Source organism: Crotalus tigris, unplaced genomic scaffold (genome assembly GCF_016545835.1).
Source record: "Crotalus tigris isolate CLP2741 ecotype Arizona unplaced genomic scaffold, ASM1654583v1 scf7180000017842.263358, whole genome shotgun sequence".
Taxonomy (NCBI): Eukaryota; Metazoa; Chordata; class Lepidosauria; order Squamata; family Viperidae; genus Crotalus; species Crotalus tigris.
Genome location: NW_024096668.1, coordinates 149,360 through 171,643, shown reverse-complemented (window position 1 = coordinate 171,643; position 22,284 = coordinate 149,360). Strand labels below are relative to the sequence as shown.

Sequence of the window (22,284 nt, the reverse complement as noted above, 5' to 3'; positions counted from 1 at the left end):
GAGAGAATGATCCCTGCTTCCTGAACAGGGGAAGACTCAAGGGTGCTAAAAGAAACAAATATGTACGCTGTGGGACTGGAGATTAAAAATGAAAAAGACAATTAAAATATATATTTTAAAACTGATTGGAATTGTTGACAGATGAAAGCATTTCAGGAAAAAGAAAAGAAAAGAAATGTCAGGAAAAAAGAAAAGGCCACACTTCCCACCTGTCCTGAGATTTTATACCTGTGTTCCACATATCGGATCCTCGCGTAGGTAGACCCCTGGGGACTGTCCATCTTGAAGACTGCCGGTGGCTACTTCAGCTAACAAATCCTTAAGGTTTTCATCTTTGCCGCTAATCTCCACAGCAGATACTCGAATTGAGAAACGAGTCCCAGTCTTCTCTTTGCGCTCATTGATTAACTTGAAGAGCCATGAGATAGCACAAGGTACGATGCCAAGGCTCTGTGTGGAGTTATCTTTTCCAAACATTGTGTAGGATTTGCCTAAAATGGAAAGCAAATGGAAATGTAATTGGCCCACTAAGCACATTACTTTAGTTACGGTGTCAGCTTGTCCTTTTACATAGAAGTGTGTGAGAATTATCAGAGTTTTTTTATTCGGTAGAAGGAAGATTCTCCTGTTTTCTTATTCTGGCAAGAATCTGTTTTGCTATTTAAGTTTTGAGAGAATTCACACGCACCAAGATCAACAAGTGGATGATTTATGCGTAATTAATAAACAAGTGAACTTCTGGAACAGCTGACTTGCTGGTGAGAGGAGGAGAAAGGAAGAAGCAATAGTGTTTGTGAAAGGAATGAAGCCACCCACCTCCACCCTCTCCCACTGTGAATCTTCCCAATGCAGAGAATGGATCTTGTCTTTCCTCGGACTACAAAAAGAAATGGAGGAAAGAAAAAAGCTGCCTCATCTGCTCTCATTTTCCAACAAGTCTGTTCAGGAGGTCAATTGTCTGGCTGTCCTTAATGCAGCCACCTTCCTCCTAAATATTCTGCTAAAGAATCATTCACATTTCCTGATATTTCAAGGAAAAGCAAATTAATTCTTCACTCAAAAATCTTGGGGGGAGGGGGGTATTATATTTTTTAAGAGATCCTAGTTACTGGCAATAGTTGTCATCTTAGGCCAGTGGTTCTCAACCTTTCTAATGCCATGACCCCATAATACAGTTCCCCATGTTGTGGTGACCCCCAAGTGGGTGTGGCCACCAATAAGAGGGAGTAGGACAGCTGGGGAAAAGGGAAAAAAATGGCGGACAGCGCGGTTTGGCGACCCCCGTGAAATGGTCGTTCGACCCCAAATGGGGTCCCGACCCACAGGTTGAGAACCACTGTCTTAGGCTGATGAAAGCAAAGGATCTAATTCTGGGGTCTTTTGGTGAATCCAAAGCTCTCTGCCCTTCATTTGAGATCTATAATCAGTGAGAATAATTAGAAGTAGCTCTCATAGAATCACAGAATGGAAGGACTGGAAAACAACTGGAGAGCTTCTAAATCAAGGCCCTGACCAGTTCAGGAATCCACTAGTATAGCATCTCCAACTGGTCTTCTCCAGATTAAATACATTCAAATCCTCAAATAATTCCTACTTAATTTTTCTTCACGTCTTCCCATTGGTTGTTCTCCTCTGGACACACGTTTGTCAAGGTTTTACCTAAAATCTAACATCGAGAACTGATGGACATTTAGAATATTCATGTGATTAACCAATGTAAAATAAATAAGACTTATCTTGATCCTTGAATTACACTTCTATGAAGGCAGCATTGCATTTAAATGGCATTTGATTTCTGTCACTCAAGTGCTTTGAATTTATATTGGAGCCTCATGATGGATATTCCTCCCCACATTGGCGGAGTAATTTTTTTTACCACTTTTCCCCTATTCTAGTTCACCTCCAAAAAAGCTGGGATTTTGTATCTTAAGACATGTGGAAACATTTATTAAATTCCAAAGTTGAATTTTCTATATATGGAAATTCTAGCAATCTCGATGATGATTTTCAACTGAGGGATAAAAATGGGCTATAAGTAGATAACATCTGGTTTACAGAAACAGAATACTTTCTTCATACAAGTCTTCAGATTATAACCAGTGGCACACACCTTAATTGACAATGGGAGAGAACAGGTGCAAAAAGTAGCTTTTACATATTTCATTATTAATCCACCAGTACTTAATTAATTCTTCCATTCTTTGTAACTTTGTAACCAATTAATTTCTGCAAGTTCTTTGCGCTGTTTGAATTGTGTTACACCTATCCCTGACAAAATCTGTTTCTAAAGAACCTGATAGATGCACATAAGCTACTTTTTACCTTTTATTCAATTGGGTTTTTTTGAAAGAAAGAAAGAAAGGAAGGAAGGAAGGAAGGAAGAAAGAAAGAAAGAAAGAAAGAAAGAAAGAAAGAAAGAAAGAAAGAAAGAAAGAAAGAAAGAAAGAAAAGATTGCACAGAACTTAAAGTCCCAGTGTAGAAATAAAGCAGGAGAAGTTTGCATAACTAATTAAAAAAAAATTCTAATCTATTCATGTAGTCCAGGTTTATTGTTCCAAGAGCTGACAGCATGTAATTACCAGGTTGACATAGTAATTAACTGTAATGAATTTGGGAGCTCACCAAGCTTGACATGGCCAAAGCAAAAGATGCAACCATCTGCACCATTCACAACAGACTGGATTACTTCTGCTACTGTTCCAGAGCACACTTCAGCCTAGTGAAGAAGTTGGAAGTCAGTTAATAAGCATGGACTTGCATTGTGTTGTTATTTTTACATGACAATGGTTCTTAAAGCAATATAGTTGCACATTTCATAGCATGAGTTACACTATTCTAGTGTCTATATTCCATTTTTTTCCAGTTAAACCTATTACATAAGCCACAAATGATTTCCTATTCCTCTAAAGAGGGTGCCGTGGCATATCAATTCCATAAATTCAATGGCAAAGGAAATGCTCACCTAGAAACATAGAATTAATGTAATGTCTCATCATCCATCTTTTTTTTTAATACTAGCAGATCATGCACTGCCAAGGAAGCTTAGGAGAAGCAAGCAAACTCAAGCACCCCAAATGAAATTTTTTTGAAGTTTTCTGTTTTAATCTTAATGATGACAACCACATCTCCTGGCACACACACAGAGACATAAAGGGCATGCTTTTAAGTCTCATCTGTGTGCTGGGGAAAGAAAGGAAGAGGAATGTTATTCAATGGGGAGAAAACAGATTTTCTTTTTTCAAATGTAATGGAAGCACAGGAAATAGAAGTCTAAATTACGTACACATGTTCTGTTACTACTTTTGAGTTTCTGATGCATGTGTCATCTCCTGACAGCTTTATGTTTTCTTTACCGGCCAGAGAACCATTCAGGACAGCAACCTCCTGCTATATCATATGTATTTGGCCTGGTTCTCTTCAGACAAACACCAGCTCCTGAGCTAAATCTATGCTTCGTTGCCATTTTTCTCTTGACAACCATAATTACAGCCAAGGGTTATAATATACTGTAAATTTAAAGCTGACCAAGTTGCCACATAAACTAACTTAAGGTCCTCATTTCAGATAAATATTATGATAAATATTAACTGTCTCAACTCATAAAAACAATGTTCAAATCAACGGTAAGCCCACATTTCAAATTTTGATCCAATAGGAAACACAGATTTGTTAATTTTATACCATATGCAAACCATAAGCAGCTCTAATTCTTAACCAAAATCAAGGCTACTTAAAAAATAGAGGGGAAATTCATGCCAGAACAGAAAGGAAAGGGAGCCATAAAACCCACTGACCTGACTCTATGTCTCCATCTTAGCATTATAACATGCTAGTGGAATATTTCATCTAACCAGATACACTGACAAGATACATTTGCATACCAGACTTAATTGTATTACTGAACTAATTTATTTTCTGAGTTTCCACAATATACTATATTATATTCCAAACAAACGGTCTAGGGTCAGGCAAGATGTCTTCTTCCATTGTTTCTCCTTATTCCATCAGATCTAAGAAGGTATGTTCCAGGTCCCTTTCATTGACAATACTATCAGAATCCGGGAGAGGGGGGAAGAAGGAGTTGGGGAATCCAATGTCCATTCACATGTAGATGAATACCAGACAGCAAGTTCATGATATATTGGGCACATATATATGTGAAAATAAAGCATAACTGATTTCTTTGTAATGTTTTAGTACATTTTCTGTTTATATTCACACCATCTGAACGTGAAAGGAAGAGGGATGGCAAGAATTATAGAGAATGGTGAGTTATTTCTTAGTCAGAGAAAAGAAAAAAGACAAAGGAGGAATGGGAGGAGTGCTCCATGGTGGTTGAAGGAGAGCAGTCTTCCTAATTCTGTTCCTTCTTTGTTTTTATAGCCATGAATTGGACTATGTTGATACAGAAAGTAACAAAACTGGTGAAACACACACTGTCAGTTGTACTTTCAAAAACAGGTTATTTCAATCTTCCAATTGTCTCCAATGGGACATTATAACTTGTGTATTGTGAAAATCCTACAAAGTCCATTAGAAAATCCTTCTAATGAAGGGTCCCATTGCATCTTGTAAGACATGTGCTAAGGGTGCTACTTAGGCCATTTTTTGTCCAATGTACATGCATTAGACTGCAGGCCAAGAGTCTGTTTTAAATATGGGTCATTGTTCCACAGTTGTGCCTAATCTCAAAGATTGGCAATGATGGGCAGCCATTTTTTAGGGGGGACAGTCGGCCATCACATATTTTCTCAAAGAGGCCTGTCTATGTTTTCTTGAAAACACTATGAAAACCATTGCAGCATTCTAGATTTTCTCAGTTCCTATGGGCTAGGTAGGGATTACGGGAACTGAAGTCAATATACCAGTGGTGGCGAACCTATGGCACGGGTGCCAGAGGCGGCACTCAGAGCCCTTTCTGTGGGCAAGCGCACTGTTGCCCCAGCCTAGGCCTTCAGCTAGGTTTTATAAAACCTTTTCACTTTAGGCCTCAGCCATCGTGTGCAAAAAAAAAAAAGGTTCAATCAATCAGTCAATGTCAACTTCTCTCTGGGAAAAAAACGATCTTGCAAAGTTGGAATTGATTGATTGAACTTTTTAGTCCCACCCAGTCTGCCATTACCACCACAGCCACGCCCACCCAATGGGCCACACCCAGCCAATGGGCCACACCCACCCGGCACCCACCGATGAATAAGTGGGTTTTGAGTTGCAGTTTGGGCACTCAGTCTCTAAAAGGTTCACCATCACTGCAATATACTTTGGAAAAAACTAGACTATCCCAAAAAAATAGACTTCCACAATCAACAAAATATTTGGTGATCTATCATAATGGTACAGATAAGCCAAAGCCTATAAATACTACGCTATAACTAAGACTAAAAAGGGATACTATGGAAGTCACAAGTTGTACGTATATGTTGCTTTAAACCACACAAGAAAGATAGTAGGAATATAATCACTGAACAGAATTACCTCTACAGATATTGCTTCTTAATTTCACATCTGGGCTAAATTAAAACAGCGTGAGGCCTTGCAAACTGACTATTAATTAGCATGCCTTCCCAGTAATTAAACCAACTAATTCAAAGGGAAAAAAAATACTGTAAAAGCAGGAAAGAACTCTCTTGCCAGAATTAAATGCCATAGCAGAAACTCAAATTATGAGCTTTATATACTCAGCTTTGGTACCTGGGAAGCATCCTGAGGGAACACTGCATCAAAAGCAAACATCTTTGGGACAGCCACAGCTCCTCTTCGGTGACTTGCATTAGAGCCACTTGTAGATGGGTCATAAAGTGTGATCTGCTTTTTTCGTGAATCTACTTTCAGAAATGACATAGATTCCGATGTGTCATGTGTTCCTTGTGATGGGCAAATTCTCATCATCACCTTCACCTAAAAATCATTTAAAATATAGATTTTAGTCTAGTTACAAGTAAATAATAACACTGTATCTCAAATCTTTGGTTTACAGTACCTATACAGATCTGAATGAAACCATGAGTCTATCTAGCTATCTACTAAACTGTATATAGTAGCTGACAGAGGATTTCATATAAGAATCTTTCTGAGTTCTTTCTGATTTTGACCTTTCATATGCACAGCATGTCTTCCTCCACTGAGTTACAGCCTATGTCTTAAGCTTGAATTAATTAGCCTGCCAAAAAAATATATTATTGGTCATATAATTTCAAACACAAGGTTTTCCCACAAAATCTTTGCATATTCTACCGCTTGCATCAGTGTAGGTATTTATTACAGTGAGCTTCTACACATCATGTTCAGAACATTATACAATAATGTACAAAGCAGAAATAAAAAAGGCAAAAGTAGGTAGCCTTGTGCATTCATGTTTTACTCAGTCTAAAATGTATGGAGGAATTTGCTATTACAAGTATTGCTGTCTTCAATGGATGTAAAGAGGGAAAAGACAAATTCATGAAAGATAGTTCTACCAGTGGTAATGAATCACAAGAGCTAAATGCGACCTCCATGTTCAAGGCAGTATATCAATAAATATTAATTACACTGCAGTGCCAGCATTATGTAATGTTTAACACACAGGATTTGGGTGAGAAAAACTCTACTCAATTACAGAGCTGGAGAGATTTTCTCTCAGTCAGAGACAGAACGCTTCTCCCTGTTCCAATTTACTTTTTGGACTCTTCAGATAAAAAGAATATATATGCACAAATACTGCATACCTATATTTTCTATCCAAAAATATGCTGAATTAACTGAAACATGTTGAAGATAGAAATAGATTTCTAAAAAAGAGCACCAGTTCAGAGTGCTTTGCCATCTCTAAATATATTATATATTTATCTGTCCTATGAAATATTTCCCAAAGTACAGATCTGAATATTATTTTTATGGAAAACATCAAGGTTAATTATCTTCTGAAATCCTCTTGGCTAAAAACACTTACTACCACAAATACAATATTCATCAAACATGTTAGCTTTGGGAAGTCACTATCCTTTTTTTAGCATTTAGGTTTCTTCCCTCTTCCATCTCCCCCATCATCCAAATGTGATATGAATATGGCATGACAGTCCTAGAAAATAACTGAACCTTAAAATAAAATAAGCAATTGCTTCAAAGCGAAAGTAAGTATTGTAGGTGACACATTCAAGACTAGTTTCCAATAAAAGCTGCATGAAGCTACTACCAGTGTATGTTAGAGAGGTTCCTTCGACCTTGAGAATGTTGCCAAGGGGCCAAGTAAGTATCATTTTCTGTAAATAAATATACAAAGAGGATATCAATTCAAAAAATGCACTGAAGTATAAGGAACTATAACTATGAATATTCTGTTTATATTTGATAGGTGGCATTTATCAATGCTACACCAATGCTCACTTCAGTCATCATGATTTTACCCTGACTTAGGAGAATGTTAGATAAAAACAGCAGAACAAACTGATCTTCTAATACAACTAAGTTTATAAAATACAGTGAACCAAAACTGACTTTCTCAACTAGAATCTAACAAATTGTCTCAATCAGGCGTGGTCTTCAGTTATGCTACATGAAGAATGTCAGACTCACAGCATTTATATCCCTTGGTTTATCTAGGAAACAAGAAAAGACTATTCCAACCCAATTAAATGTTTCTGAGACATATTGGCAGGGTTGAAAAACACAATATCCAAAAGAGCAAAATGGAGAAATGGAAAGAAAACAAGAACCATATCCTGACTGCAAAATTTGAATCAGGACCTGACAGGAATTGGCCACAGAAATAAGTAGGATATGCCAAACCCTCTGATTATACAGTGAGAAAAAAACATTGCTTTATCACAATTCTAACTGTTCATATCTAAGAACTGGAATTTGAAAGGACAATTTGCAAGCCTCCCCACCTCCTTTTTTAAAGAAACTGATCAGTACAAGAAATACTTTCCACCCTGCTGCTCTTAAACATGGATGCAAATAGAAATAATAGTAAATCTCTTCCATGTAAACTTCATGAGCTGGGGAATATATACTTTTGCATAAATATATAATATCAAGTATAATTCCCAATTTTTTGTATGCCTGTGTATGTACACCTATGTGTGAGAAAGGGAGAGTGATTGAGTGATTGAGTCTGATGTTCAATACAGCAAACAGATTAACAGTAAATATTGTAAAACGTTCTAGCCCTGCTTTAGATATAAGAACAATTTCTCCTATATTTATGTGAGCAGTTAGTCACCTATATATTACAACCCAAAGATTGAGACATATTCTTCACCCCAAATCCTATCAGTTCTCTGTTGTATCTCAAACAACAGAACCAGAAAGAAGAAAGGAAATGCCCTCAAAATAGCATGTTCCATGTGATTGTGGATCAAATACATGGCATCTCTCTTTCCACATCTGGAAGGAGATGTGAGGTCATCATCAGATGGGGTGTTTAAACTAGGTAACCCTGAAAGGAGGAGGAGGCCAGAGATCAAAGGGAGATCTCAAAAAAAAAAAAAAAAACTCTTTAAACCCCACAGGCCAATAACTAGATACTGATGAAAATCCTGCAATCACTATTCATTGCTTTAGGGATGAAGGTGCTTCCCTGAAGGTCACAATCCACTCAATCAACAACAGCAAGAGAGAGAAAAAACTCAAGCTGATTATTGCCATGCACTTACGTGAAGCAAAGAAAATAAAAGCTATAGATGCAAAAGCAATGGCACAAAACTAGCAATTTCAAGGAAGAAAAAGAAGATGCGTAAGACATTAATTTACGTAATTCACCGCAAGCCAATATTTCTCCCACAGAGATGCAATCTCATTTGTGCACACTGGAAGCTACACAAATTTCAAAATATGAATACACCAGACCTGAGATGTATTCATTTTTGTCCATTTAATTATTTATAATTAATAAATCTTAATTATAGTAAGATTAGTTTTGTATTTCTCCATTTAGTGGCAATGGATGACCTTATTTTAAGAGAAAAGCACTGCAAATTCTGTACAAAAATGCTCAGATATGTCTTAAGAAACTTAGAATTTGTACATCTCTTGCACAAAGTTGATCTAGTCATGCAGATAAAGATCCAAAGTTCCTGCTATGCATCATTTCACACCAGATGTGTGAGCATACATGATTTGAATATAAAAAAAATCTTCTATTTAACTAGGAATTATCAATATCTTCTTTGAACTTACCTCTGCCACTATAACATCTGACCAAGCTTAGGAGATTTCAAGAAAAAAAAATATACAGATATAAATATCTATTTTCTCATCCATCTTTTGTTCCATAGTGGTTAATCAGCATTTAAGTGGAAGGATCATAAAGGAGGAGCTGCAGTTGAGAGCCTACTTCTTTAAAATCATTGTTTTAGTAGATGAGAAGCTATGTTTCAAATACACTATGGATTCACTTGTCCTAGCAAATGAATCCATTGCAATATAGGCAACCCCTACTCCCAATGAGGAATATCACACTGAAACTGGATGACTATGCAGAGATGGATCTGACTATGAACAAATTCATCATACTCCCACCACCTCTCTGACTGAGGAATAGCAATAGCATTTGGACTTACACTATACTGCCCCATAGCACTTTACAGCACTCTCTAGGCCACAGGTGTCCAACTTGCCACATCACGTGACGTGTTGTGACGTATTGCGACTCTTTTTGCATTGCCGGCAATGGGGTGGGCGTGGCTTCGATATGATGAAAGCGGCCCACGGGCTGGCAGTTTGATACCCCTGCTCTAGGCAGTTTACTATGTATTTGCATAATGCCCCCAACAATCTGGCTCCTCAGTTTACCAACCTCGGAAGGATGGAAGGCTGAGTCAATCTTGAGCCAGTCAGGATCGAACTCCAGGCTGTGGGCAAAGTTAGCCTGCAATATTATACTTTTAACCACTGTGCCACCAAGGCTCTGAGAAAGATTAAGGGGACCCCTCAGCTTCAGAAAATGAATCGATAAAACAAGACAGATTTGATTTGTGAAAGCAAAATTTATGATGTCCTAAATTCCCTATCGTCTTGTACACCTTCCTGAAATTTGGTAGAAGCATAAGACTCCGAACACTGCTGACTAATTGGCTCCCAGGGCCCTGGAAATATTAAAGTCATTCCTTGAAACATTACCAGATAGTCAGAACAAGCTTGTGGATACCCACTTTAAACAATACTTGGAAAAAATGGAGATTATTTTCCTACAGGAGATATGGTACCAGAATATTTCCCCCTCTCTTTTTTTAGGTTTTTCCTCCACCAATGAAATTGGATCTTCATGAAAGAGAAAGTGAATAATATCAACTTTTATTTCGGGTGACTTTAAGGGAACTATACAGAGGAGGGATTGATCTGATAACAATCACATCCACATAATCCAGTTAGATAAATAAATCCTTTGGGCCAACTCTTTGTACTGATATTTATTTCTCTGTTGGCAAGTTTAAACATGCAGTTTAAGATTTGGTCCTATCTGCAAATTGTTTTGAAAAGAGCTGCCAATTGCTGACAAATGCAGATATTTTACTGATTGGAGACTTTAACACCAGAATTAATAAAGATATTAACAATTACATCAGGAAGACATAGGAAAGCCCAGAAGATGAGTATTATCTGCCTTGGTTCTCCATGGACAAAGTGCTAAACAAACAAGAAGTTGCTTTATAAAATTGGTTTTTTAAATTTGGGTGCTATACTCCTTATGGTACCAAACCAGCATTATTCAATAAAGGAGAATATTTGAGGCTCATAGCAGACAAAAAGCTCTAATGAAGGTCTTACAAAAATGCACTGAACTTATCGTGATGACAGAGAAGGACTGGTCTACCTGCAGCATCAGCATATACAATGAGGACCATCCAGATATTTGAATGTAAGTTTCATTTTCATGAAAGATCAAACTCTGATAAACTAAGCTTGAGTTCTCAATATGTTTGTAGATGTTGGATGTCTTCTCAAAACAGATTCCCATCAATTGGTAAAACTTCAAGGTGACAGTTGAGGATGAGGGAGTGTAGGGTTTACCTCCTCCTACCTAATCTGTAAATTCTATGTCTTTTTAAATCATTTTAATATAGTTTCCTTGTGTTTTGTTACAGGGTAGAGAACAATATGACAGTCATATATTTCAAGTTGTTGGTTATGTTAACTGCATGATCATAATCAGCATGTTTAGAAATCAAGCTGTAAGGTTCTTCTACAAACCAATTATAATTCCTGCAAATTATCCTAAAACAAATGCATGCATGGCAGCCCTTCTAAGCATCCTCATAAGAATGGATGCTTGTCTTTATTCATGAGGCTGTCTGTATTATGCAAATCACACAACTATCTTGCTAATTAACTGCTTCAGTAATTCATGTGGGTTTAAACATGGTAGGTTAACATTAAACTGCTGAACTTCTCGGATTTATACATTTCAGTATGAGTCCAAGAGAAAAGTGCTGGTGGGTGTGGTGTTCAACAGGATTAGTGAAGGAAATCCTACCACAGTGCAAAACTACCCTTTTAAAAATAAATAAAAATAACTGGGAGACAGAAGGTTACAGAAGCAACATACACACTTTGAAATGCTTCTATTCCTGTCATTTTAACAGCATGTTAAGCTGATGCTGAAATGAAAACAAATCAGACGAATACTCTCTTAAACATTCACATACACATATGCAACAAAACATGTAAAGCAGAGCCCCCCCAAACAAATTTAATTTTCATTTTTTGAACAATTAGGACTGATAGAAACACATATATGGAAAATATTATATCAAACACAAAAGCCAGATGGAATGCAGGAAGTTACTATTTTTACACTAAATTAGATTACTGTCTTCTCTACACTGATTGCAAATGAATGTGCAGGTTTTCCAGCAATTTTTTTCCACTTCCCTTTTTAGAATCTCCTATGTGTAGGACACATGTATTATTATTAAGCTATTAAGCTTTCTTCCTTGGTTTTCTGCACTATAGGTGCTGCAGCCTGCAGCAGTATTTTGTAGGTGCTCAAGATGCTATGTGCAATGTAGAAGCACAGGCTGGGCACAGGAAAAAAATACAAGGGGAAAGTCACACAGTGAAACCCCATAACTCAGCAATGCAACTGGCACTTCAAGGCTTCTCATGCTAAATAGTGCCGCCCTCCTGGAACGCCTATTCACCTTAGAACTTACTGGGGATACTCACAAAGATGATAAAGGGTCTGAAGGTTAAACTGTATGACGAACAGTTGCAGGACTTAGGTATGTCTAGTCTAGCCTATTGAAGAAAAGAATCTGGGCGGGACCATGATAACTGTCTTCCAGTACTTGAGGTGTTGTCACAAAGAAGAGAGGATTGACTTATTCTCTACAGCATCAGAGGGCAGGACAAGAAATAATGGGTTGAAGTTTGTCAAAGAGAGACACAACTTAGAAATAAGGAGAAATTTTCTGACAGAGCAATTAATCAATGGAATAGCCTGGGGTTGTAGGTGCTCCATCACTGGAGGTTTTCAAAAATAGATTGGACAACCACTTAACTGGGATAGTATAAGACTCCTGCCTTGAGGAGGGGTCAAAAATAGATTGGACAACCACTTAACTGGGATAGTATAAGACTCCTGCCTTGAGGAGGGGTTGGGCTAGAAGACCTCTGAGGTCCCTTTCAGTCCTATGATTCTATATTCTATTCCTTTGAGGCCATGTCAGGCTTTCCAGACAGGGGCAGCATGGAAATGGACTTCAGCCTAGGAAAACTGTTGAGAATATGAATATTACTTAATATTACTGTATATCATTTCAAGATTTAGGAGGGTATTTTCTAATATAATCTAATATAATCTACATTCATGAGAATCTTTGTGGACCCCAGTGAAGTACAAACCACATCTAACCTTGACCTGCTTTGAAAAGCTAACTGCTATAATCTGGCATCCAGGGAAGACTTCTTAACAATGCTCTTAGGGAATAGCAAACTCCTTTAAGATAGCCCATTATGGGCTATCCATTTTCCTATCTTGATAAGACTCAATTTGTTTACCCTTATCCATCTCAGAGTTCCAGACATTGGTTCAGGAGATTGAGACTATAACTATTTTTATTCTAACGTGAACTGGAAATAACGAAAGAGTTGAATATTCTGTATTTCAATAAAATTGAAAATAATATTATTTTTCAAGCCTTAAATGGTTTGGAATTGAATTACTGGAAAGGTAACTTGTATTACCTGTATCAATTATCTGCACTTCAAGATCAAGAATTGCAGTTCTTTTTAGCCTCTTTTGAAGTTTGTTAAAACTTCTCATCACTTGAAGAACAGTCCTAAAGGCTGGTTTATTTAGTTAAACATTTAGTTGAATGAATTTTATTGCTCTCAGCAGGCATCTAGTTAGAGCCAAATATAATTCTAGTATTTTGGAAGTGATTTGAGTTTTAATTTGCACTGGATTTAAGGCTGATTTTATTTATCATATTATCATGCATGATAATATGGGTAAACTCTTTAATAATGCTGACCCATCAATAAGCAAACAAATAAATGTGGGCCATAATGTCCTAGGCTGAAATCAGATATTGTATCATTTCTCTGAAGAAAGGAGAAGCAAATGGCAGCACTACTATTAGTTCTTTGGGTGATTTATAGTAGATTTGTAAAGGTTTCCAACTTTTAATGACTGAATGACTAGATGACCTACAAGGTCCCTTCCAACTTTATTATTATTGTTGTTGTTGTTGTTGTAACAAGAACAAAATCAAATGTTTTCCCTCTTAGATTATATTCCTGATATCAAGAACGTATGGTCAGAAACCAAATTTCTGCAAGCAAACAATCAAGCTCAGAGAGGACTCCACAATTCAACTCTGATTTGATCCAGTTATTTTTCCTCCCTTATTTTCTCTTATATGAAAATTTTAAGAGGCCTGAAAAGGATATAACAACCCCATTCTGCTTCTGCACTTTAAAGTGTTCCCATCTGAAATCACCCACAGTCTTACCACTGACTGAGAAAAATATAACTTGTAGATTTGGTCCCAAGATATCCTTCATACACTGCACTGCTTCTGCTTATGGCACTTTTATATGCAAGAATTGTTATACTAAGAGAACAACTATTAAACTTTCTTGGGAGAACCTAAAAGAAGTACTGTCACGTTACTCTTTTCATACTATAGCCTATACTAAGTGACAATTGATTCTCTTTTCCCCAGTGGCTGGCATGAAACCACTTTTTTTAAAAGTAGATACAGAATGAAATACAGTAAGTATTCCTTGCAACTTTCCACCTTTTGATTCATTCATTAAAAGCATTCACTAGAGAGACTATGTGTTTTCTGTGCATTAATTATCGATACAAGGCAATAAACAAAAATCAGGTTGGTTTATTATTTTATTATTACTTTATATCATCATGATAAACTTCATTTCATCTGACTTCAATCATATAATGGAGATTACTATTATTCTAGTTTTACAAAATGCCTTAAGGCTTTAAAGTGGAGGGAAGGAGGGTGGTGACCAAATCAGATCCAGACATGATCTGAAAATATTTATACTGAAAATTACACTGAAGTTATTAGGAAACAAGTAACAATAAAGATGACAAATTTAAATAGCTATTTGTTATCCATCCAACAACTATCATAAGAAGAACTGATGAGGACATACAAGCAGTTAAAGAAAGTCTATGTAGAGTTAGTAAATTGTGTTCAGTTATGGCTGACGAGAAGAGATTTAAAAAATCAATTTTTTTAAAAAATGAAAGAACTAAATATATGATTTCTCGATATTTTAAGTGATGGATTTTTTTCTTGGTTCCCATGCATACACACAAACAGCTTTATATTGCTTAACACAAAAAGATAAATAAATTCCTTTAAAGCACTTGAAGACAGGACAAGAAGCAATGAATGGAAACTAATCAAGGAGAGAAGCAACCTAGAACTAAGAAGAAATTTCCTGACAGTTAGAACAATTAATCAGTGAAACAACATTACCTCCAAAAGTGGTGAATGCTTCAACACTGGAAGTGTTTAAGAAGAGACTAAGAAGAGACTGAACAGCCATTTGTCTGAAATGGTATAGGGTTTCCTGCTAGAGCAGGGGGTTGGACCAGAAGATCTCTGAGGTCCCGTCCAACTGTTATTCTGTTATTCTTTTATTCTGTTGTTTTAAAAATTGAAAGGATTTTTGGAATAAAACTAACACCTCCTGTTAGTCTGGTAAATGACACTAAATTATAAACCATGTGTTGAATAGAGTTCAAAGAAAAATAATGTTTTACATTGAAAAAGGTTATCTACAATTCCAGAAAGAAGGAAAAGCACCATTTGTTGTAAAAAGGATGTCTTTTTTTAAATACCACAATCTGATGAATTATCTTAAGTGGCACATTAATGTCAGAAACTGAGCATAATCTAACTTCTTTTGGTCACAGTATTAAATGGCTTTCAAACATCTTCCTTACTAGTTTGACATTAAATTTAATAGTGCTCAATGAGACTGCACAAAGAAATTATTCCATTTTTTTTTATTCTGCCAAATAACAGAATGACAGAGTTGGAAGGATCTTGGAAGTCTTCTAGCCCAAACCCTTGTTTAAGCAGAGACCTACCATTTCAGATGAATGGCTGTCCAATCTCTTCTTAAAAACCTCCAGTGTTGGAGTACCCACAACTTCTGAAGGCAAGCCATTCCACTGATGGATCGTTCTAACTGTCAGGAAATTTCTCCTTATTTTTAGGTTGGTTCTCTCCTTGATTCATTTCCATCCGTTGCTTCTTGTTCTGTCTTCAAGTGCTTTGGAAAATAGCTTGACTACCTCTTCTTTGTGACAGTCCCTCAAATATTGGAACGTTGCTATCATGTCACCCTGGTCCTTCTTTTCATTAAATCAGACATACCCAATTCCTGCAACCTTTCTGTGTATGTTTTAGCCTCCAGTCCCCTGATCAACTTTGTTGCTCTTCTCTGCACTCTTTCTAGCGCAGCAGTTCTCAACCTGTGGGTCACGACCCTTTTTGGGATCGAACAACCGTTTCACAGGGGTCGCCTAAGACCATCGGAAAACACATATTTCCGATGGTCTTAGGAACCGAGACACCGCTCCGCATTCGTCTCCACATGGCCTCCTCTGTCATTTGCAGAGAGAGAGAGAGAGAGAGAGAGAGAGAGAGAGAGGCACTTTCGCTTCCTTTCTCTCAGGCGGACTTACCTCCTGCAGGCTCCTGATTGGTCCTGTGCCCAGGTGCCCCAACCAAGGCTCCATTGATGGATGGGGGACCAGGCCGGGCAGCGCAGGGGCGGCGGGGACACCCGATGATGCAGCAGTGGCCACCGCTGCCACCGTCCTCGTCATCCCCACGCTGCCCGGCCTGGTCCTCCGTCTATCAATGGAGCCGCTGTGGGGGCTGATGCCATGCAGCCCGCCAGCCCCTCCACCAGCCCAGTTGCTCCCCCAGGCACTTCTCTTCCTCCCAGCTCCCGCCCGAGCCACTTTGAGGGCAGCAGGAGGAAGGAGAGAAGGGTGAGAAAACCGCTGCCGCTGCTGCCGGCTGAGCTAGCTGCAGCACCGAGCTGGTCTCCATGCCTCCTGGTTGCCCGGCCACCCTACACACCACACGGGAGTCTCCCCTGAGCCGCCCAGCCCGCCTCCCTCACTGTCAAAGGCCGCCTCGGCCCTCTGGCACCCGGCGCGGCTGGGGGGCTGCCGGGCAGGAGTGACTCCTTCCCAGCTTGCCGGGCTCCAGGCCTCGGAAGCAGCCAGGGGGCAGGAAAGAGGGTGAGGCGGCAGCGATGCCTACATGTGCATCGGAGGCCAGCCGGACTGGCCAGGAGGGGAGAAGCAGCGCCTTCCGAGCAGGAGTTGGTGCTCTGGCCGCACCCCTCTTGTGTGCTATGGGCTGCGTGGTGTGGAAAGGGGCTCCCGTGACCCCGCCACTGTGATGGCTGGAGGGGCAGGCAGGTCCCAGGGGGCAGCTGTGAGAGGGCAAGAGGTGCCAGGATGAGAATGGGGGGGCTCCAGGTTGGCGGGTGTGAGAGAGCAGCCAGCGGCTCCGAGGCGCGCAGATCCTCCGTGCGACTTCTGAGGCCCCGGAGGTGCCACCGCTTGGCTCTCCACCAGGCTCTCCGCCAGAGCCTCCCCCCCTCCCCGGGCAATTGTGCAGAGCTGCTTGTGCATCCTTGGCAGCGCCTCCCCCCTTCAATCTCCTTCCTTCTCCATCTCCTTCCTTTCCCCTTCAATCTTCCTTCCTTCCTTCCTTCCTTCCTTCCTTCCTTCCTTCCTTCCTTCCTTCCTTCATCCATCTCCATCCATTCCCCTTCAATCTCTTTCTCCTTCCTTCCTTCCTTTCCCCTTCAATCTCCTTCCTTCTCCATCTCCTTCCTTTCCCCTTCAATCTTCCTTTCTTTTTCCTTCCCCTTCCCTCCCTCCCAACATTTTTGAGCAAGGAAGAGTAAGCTTCTCCAGCAAGCATTGCTATATTGTTTTTGTGATTAATCACTATGCTTTAATTATGTTCAATTCGTAACAATGAAAATACACCCTGCATATCAGATATTTACATTACGATTCATAACAGTAGCAAAATTACAGTTATGAAGTAGCAATGAAAATAATTTTATGGTTGGGGGTCACCACAACATAGGAACTGTATTAAAGGGTCGCAGCATTAGGAAGGTTGAGAACCACTGTTCTAGAGTCTCAACATCTAGATGCAATATTCCAAGTTTGGTTTTACCAAGGCATTATAAAGCAATACTAACATTTCTTGATTCTATCTATCTGTTAAAACAGCCTAGGACTGTTGACTTTTTTGGCAGCTGCAGCACACTGCTGGCTCATTTTAAAGTTGTTGTCCACTATGATCCCTCTCACAATTACTGCTATTGAGCCAAGTACCATATATTCTACACCTGTGCATCTGGTTTTTTTTACCTAACTTTAAAACCTTACTTTTCTCAACACTGAATTTCATTTAGTTAGTTATGCCCAGTATTTAAATCTGTCAAGATCCTTCTGGATCTTGAGCCTATCTTCTGGAGTGTTGGCTATTCCTGCCAGCTTAATATCATCTGCAAATTTGACAAGTTGCCCTTCTATCCCCTCATCTAAATCATTTATGAAGATTTTGAAGAGTATTGGGCCTAAGGCAGAACCTTGGGGTACCCCATTGCATACTTCCCTCCATGTAAATGCAGTTCATTAAGGACTACACATTGAATGCAGTTGGCCAGCCAGTTATGAATCCATTTGGCTGGAGAATTCTTGAAGCTGAATCCATCTTCAAGTTGCCGAGGTTTAGAAACATGGGTTTAGACAAATTATAGAATACCATTCTCTGTAAATTTTAATAAAATCTATCAGGGAAATCATAGGGATGCTTCATACTGACATCTTCATAGTACATTGTGTCATGCAGGGACATCCACCAGGAGAGTCAAAAAAATCAAGATGGTAGCTGCAACGATATGATTAAAGCTGGGGGCGGGTTGCATGCATTAAGTGTGTCATTTTTAAAAAAAATAGGGTTTCAATTGTATGGTCGTGGCTGCCATCCTGATTTTTTAAAACACATACACTCCAATCCCTGTGGTGTTATGTAATAATTTATAGAGAATCTTCCAACTACTTTAAGTGGAAATAATTCTTGCCTTGCATATTTTTAATATTTGTCAGCTCTCTAAAGAGGCCTAAAATGACCTCAAACTAATGAGAGGGAACTGGAAAGTGTAAAATCTAGCTGTTGTTAATGACACCCTTTCCAGTTCTATAATTCTGAGAATAAATTCTACCATAACTGAATTTAAATGTTAATGCAACTTATTTTTGAGATCTCCCAAAATGCTCACATTTTTGAAGTTTAAAGCACTAACCTTTTCTCTTGCTCAATCACAGAGCAAACTTTTATCTGACAAGGTAATTTAGAAATATGTACACTGGGGAAAAAATCTTGCAAGTTATATATATATTTATCTATATGTTTCTTTAGTTCTTGTGCTTTTTATTAGGTTTTTCAAAGCTGCTTATTTCTCAAGAGAAAAACTCCAAAGAATAGCAATAGTAGTACTGTATGTGTATGCTAATTTGCTACAAGAAAACGTATCTTTCCATTCCACACCCAAGTCAAGGTATCTCCTCAGATCACCTTTTCTACTCAAAAATAATCTGTTGTCAGAATTTTTATGGCAGCAAAGAAAGGTTGCAGTTTTGTAAGTACAGTACGTGGTAGAAGTCATGTACTTACTTACTTAGTCTGGTTCCTCAGACTAAGGCTTTGTTGACATCAAGGTACTTACTGATCAGGTTTGCTGCAGAGTTTCATCCCACATCCCAGCTAGCTTCCTTAGTGCAAGAGTTAAGAAATGCACAGAGGAAAACTCACTGGGAATTGTGGAATAGCATCTACAGCAAACCTGATCAATATCTTACTAATGACCTTCAAAACCCTGAGCCCAGCCACTAAATTGTTACAGTAAACTTTGGCTATCTCTGATTCAAATAACTTTTGTCAACAAATTGTACAATCCTATATCCCAGTGATGGCGAACCTTTTAGAGACTGAGTGCCCAAAATAGAACCCAAAACCCACTTATGCATCGTCGAGTGCTGGGTGGGTGTGGCCCATTGGCTGAGTGTGGCCAAATTGGGTGGGCGTGGCTGTGGTGGTAACGGCAGACTGGGTGGGACTAAAGAGTTCAATCAATTCCAACTTTGCAAGATCTTTTTTTTTCGCGAGAAGTTGAAATTGACTGATTGAACCTTTTTTTTTTTTTTTTTTTTTGCACATGGCGGTGGAGGCCTAAAGTGAAAAGGTTTTATAAAACCCAGATGAAGGCCTAGGACTGGGGCAACAGCGCACAAGCCCACAGAGAGGGCTCTGAGTGCTGCCTCTGGCACCCGTGCCATAGGTTGGCCACCACTGCTATATCCAACAGAGCCCCTGAATTGCCATTGCCTGATGAAGACCTGACTTTTACTCTCACATTTGGGACTTAGTGACCACAAACCAACCAGGCCCTTTGTCCCTTAACAGCATCTTCATTAATATTATTTGTTACAATATGTCTTATGTATTTTTAACAAATCAATCTTCCTTCCTTCTTCCCTTTCTTCTTTCCTCCCTCCCTTTCTTCCTTCCTCCCTCCTTCCCTTGTTCCTCCCTTCCTATCCTTCCTCTCTTCTTCATTATCTTAGCCATTCAGAGTTGCCTTGAACTGTGAGATAGATATATAGAGCTAAATAAACAGACATATGATAAACATCTTCCTTCCTCCTTTTTCCAAAGTTTAACAATCTGCATTAAATATTCCAGAATTTTAGCTGCAAAATGGAAACCTTAATATTTTACTTTATGAGACTATTTTCACATCAAACTCTATGTTGTGCAGATATATCTAGAATGAATAAAAAATAATATATGTAGCTCAGAATTGAACAATACACTCTTTAGAGCTCTAGAAGTTTGGTTGTTTTCCTACAGACATTTTGTTACACAACAGGGTGTTGTTGTTGTTGTTAATTGCGAAGTCGTGTCCGACCCATTGCGACCCCATGGACAACATTCCTCCAGGTCTTCCTGTCCTCTACCATCTTCTGGAGTCCATTTAAATTCACACCTACTGCTTCAGTGACTCCATCCAGCCATCTCATTCTCTGTCGTCCCCTTCTTCTATTGCCCTCAATCTTTCCCAGCATTAGGCTCTTCTCCAGTGAATCCTTCCTTCTCATTGGTGGCCAAAGTACTTGAGTTTCAACTTCAGGATCTGGCCTTCTAAAGAGCAGTCGGGGTTGATCTCTTCTAGGACTGACCGGTTTGAACGCCTTGCAGTCCAAGGGACTCGCAGGAGTCTTCTCCAGCACCATAGTTCAAAGGCCTCAATTCTTTTGCGCTCAGCCTTTCTTATGGTCCAACTTTCACAGCCATACATTGCAACTGGGAAAACCATGGCCTGGACTATACGCACTTTTGTTGGCAGGGTGATGTCTCTGCTTTTTAGAATGCTGTCTAGATTTGCCATAGCTTTCCTCCCCAGGAGCAAGCGTCTTTTAATTTCTTGGCTGCAGTCCCCATCTGAGGTGATCTTGGAGCCCAGAAAAATAAAATCTGTCACTACCTCCATTTCTTCCCCATCTATTTGCCAGGAATTGAGAGGGCCGGATGCCATGATTTTGGTTTTCTTAATGTTGAGTTTCAAGCCAACTTTTGCACTCTCCTTCTTCACCCGCATCAAGAGGCTCTTTAGTTCCTCTTCACTTTCTGCCATTAGAGTGGTATCATCTGCATATCTTAGGTTGTTGATATTTCTCCCGGCAATCTTAATTCCAACTTTTGATTCATCTAGCCCTGCCTTTCTCATGATGTGCTCTGCATATAAGTTAAATAGGCAGGGCGACAGTATACAGCCTTGCCGGACTCCTTTTCCAATTTTGAACCAATCAGTGGTTCCGTGTTCGGTTCTCACTGTTGCTTCTTGACCCGCATATAGGTTTCTCAAGAGACAAATGAGATGGTCTGGTACTCCCATCTCTTTAAGAACTTGCCACAATTTGTTGTGATCCACACAATCAAAGGCTTTTGCATAGTCAATGAAGCAGAAGTAGATGTTTTTCTGGAACTCCCTAGCTTTCTCCATGATCCAGCGTATGTTGGCAATTTGATCTCTAGTTCCTCTGCCTCTTCGAAATCCTGCCTGTACTTCTGGTAGTTCTCGATCCACATACTGCTGGAGTCTAGCTTGTAGGATTTTAAGCATAACTTTACTAGCATGTGAAATGAGTGCAATGGTGCGATAGTTTGAACATTCTTTGACATTGCCTTTCTTTGGAATTGGAATGTAAACTGACCTTTTCCAATCCTGTGGCCACTGTTGAGTTTTCCAAATTTGCTGGCAAATTGAGTGTAGCACTTTTACTGCATCTTCTTTTAAGATTTTGAATAGCTCAGCTGGAATACTGTCACCTCCACTAGCTTTGTTGTTGCTCAGATTTTCTAAGGCCCATTTCACTTCACATTCTAGGATGTCTGGTTCGAGGTCAATGACCATCTCATTGTGGTTATCTGGGATGTTAAGCTCATTCTTGTATAGTTCTTCTGTGTAGTTTTGCCATCTCTTCTTAATCTCTTCTGCCTCTGTTAGGTCTCTGCCATTTTGGTCCTTTATCATGCCCATCTTTGCATGAAACGTTCCCTTCATATCTCCAATTTTCTTGAAGAGATCTCTGGTCCTCCCTGTTCTGTTGTTTTCTTCTATTTCTTTGCACTGTTCATTTAAGAAGGCATTCTTATCTCTTCTAGCTACTCTTTGGAATTCTGCATTCAATTGGGTGTATCTTTCTCTTTCTC

General features: G+C 39.1%; 1 protein-coding gene across 2 annotated transcripts in view; it reads right to left on the bottom strand.

Annotated features, from left to right (window-relative positions):
* KIF26A (kinesin family member 26A) overlaps positions 1-22,284 on the bottom strand; it is a 161,642-nt gene that overhangs the window by 19,189 nt on the left and 120,169 nt on the right. For both annotated transcript variants that reach the window (XM_039343331.1, XM_039343332.1), the window contains 3 exons: positions 5,693-5,899; positions 2,624-2,717; positions 229-491 (listed from right to left, as the gene is read on the bottom strand). In XM_039343331.1, the coding sequence (XP_039199265.1) occupies positions 229-491; positions 2,624-2,717; positions 5,693-5,899 (564 nt within the window). The remainder of the gene's footprint in view (positions 1-228; positions 492-2,623; positions 2,718-5,692; positions 5,900-22,284) is intronic.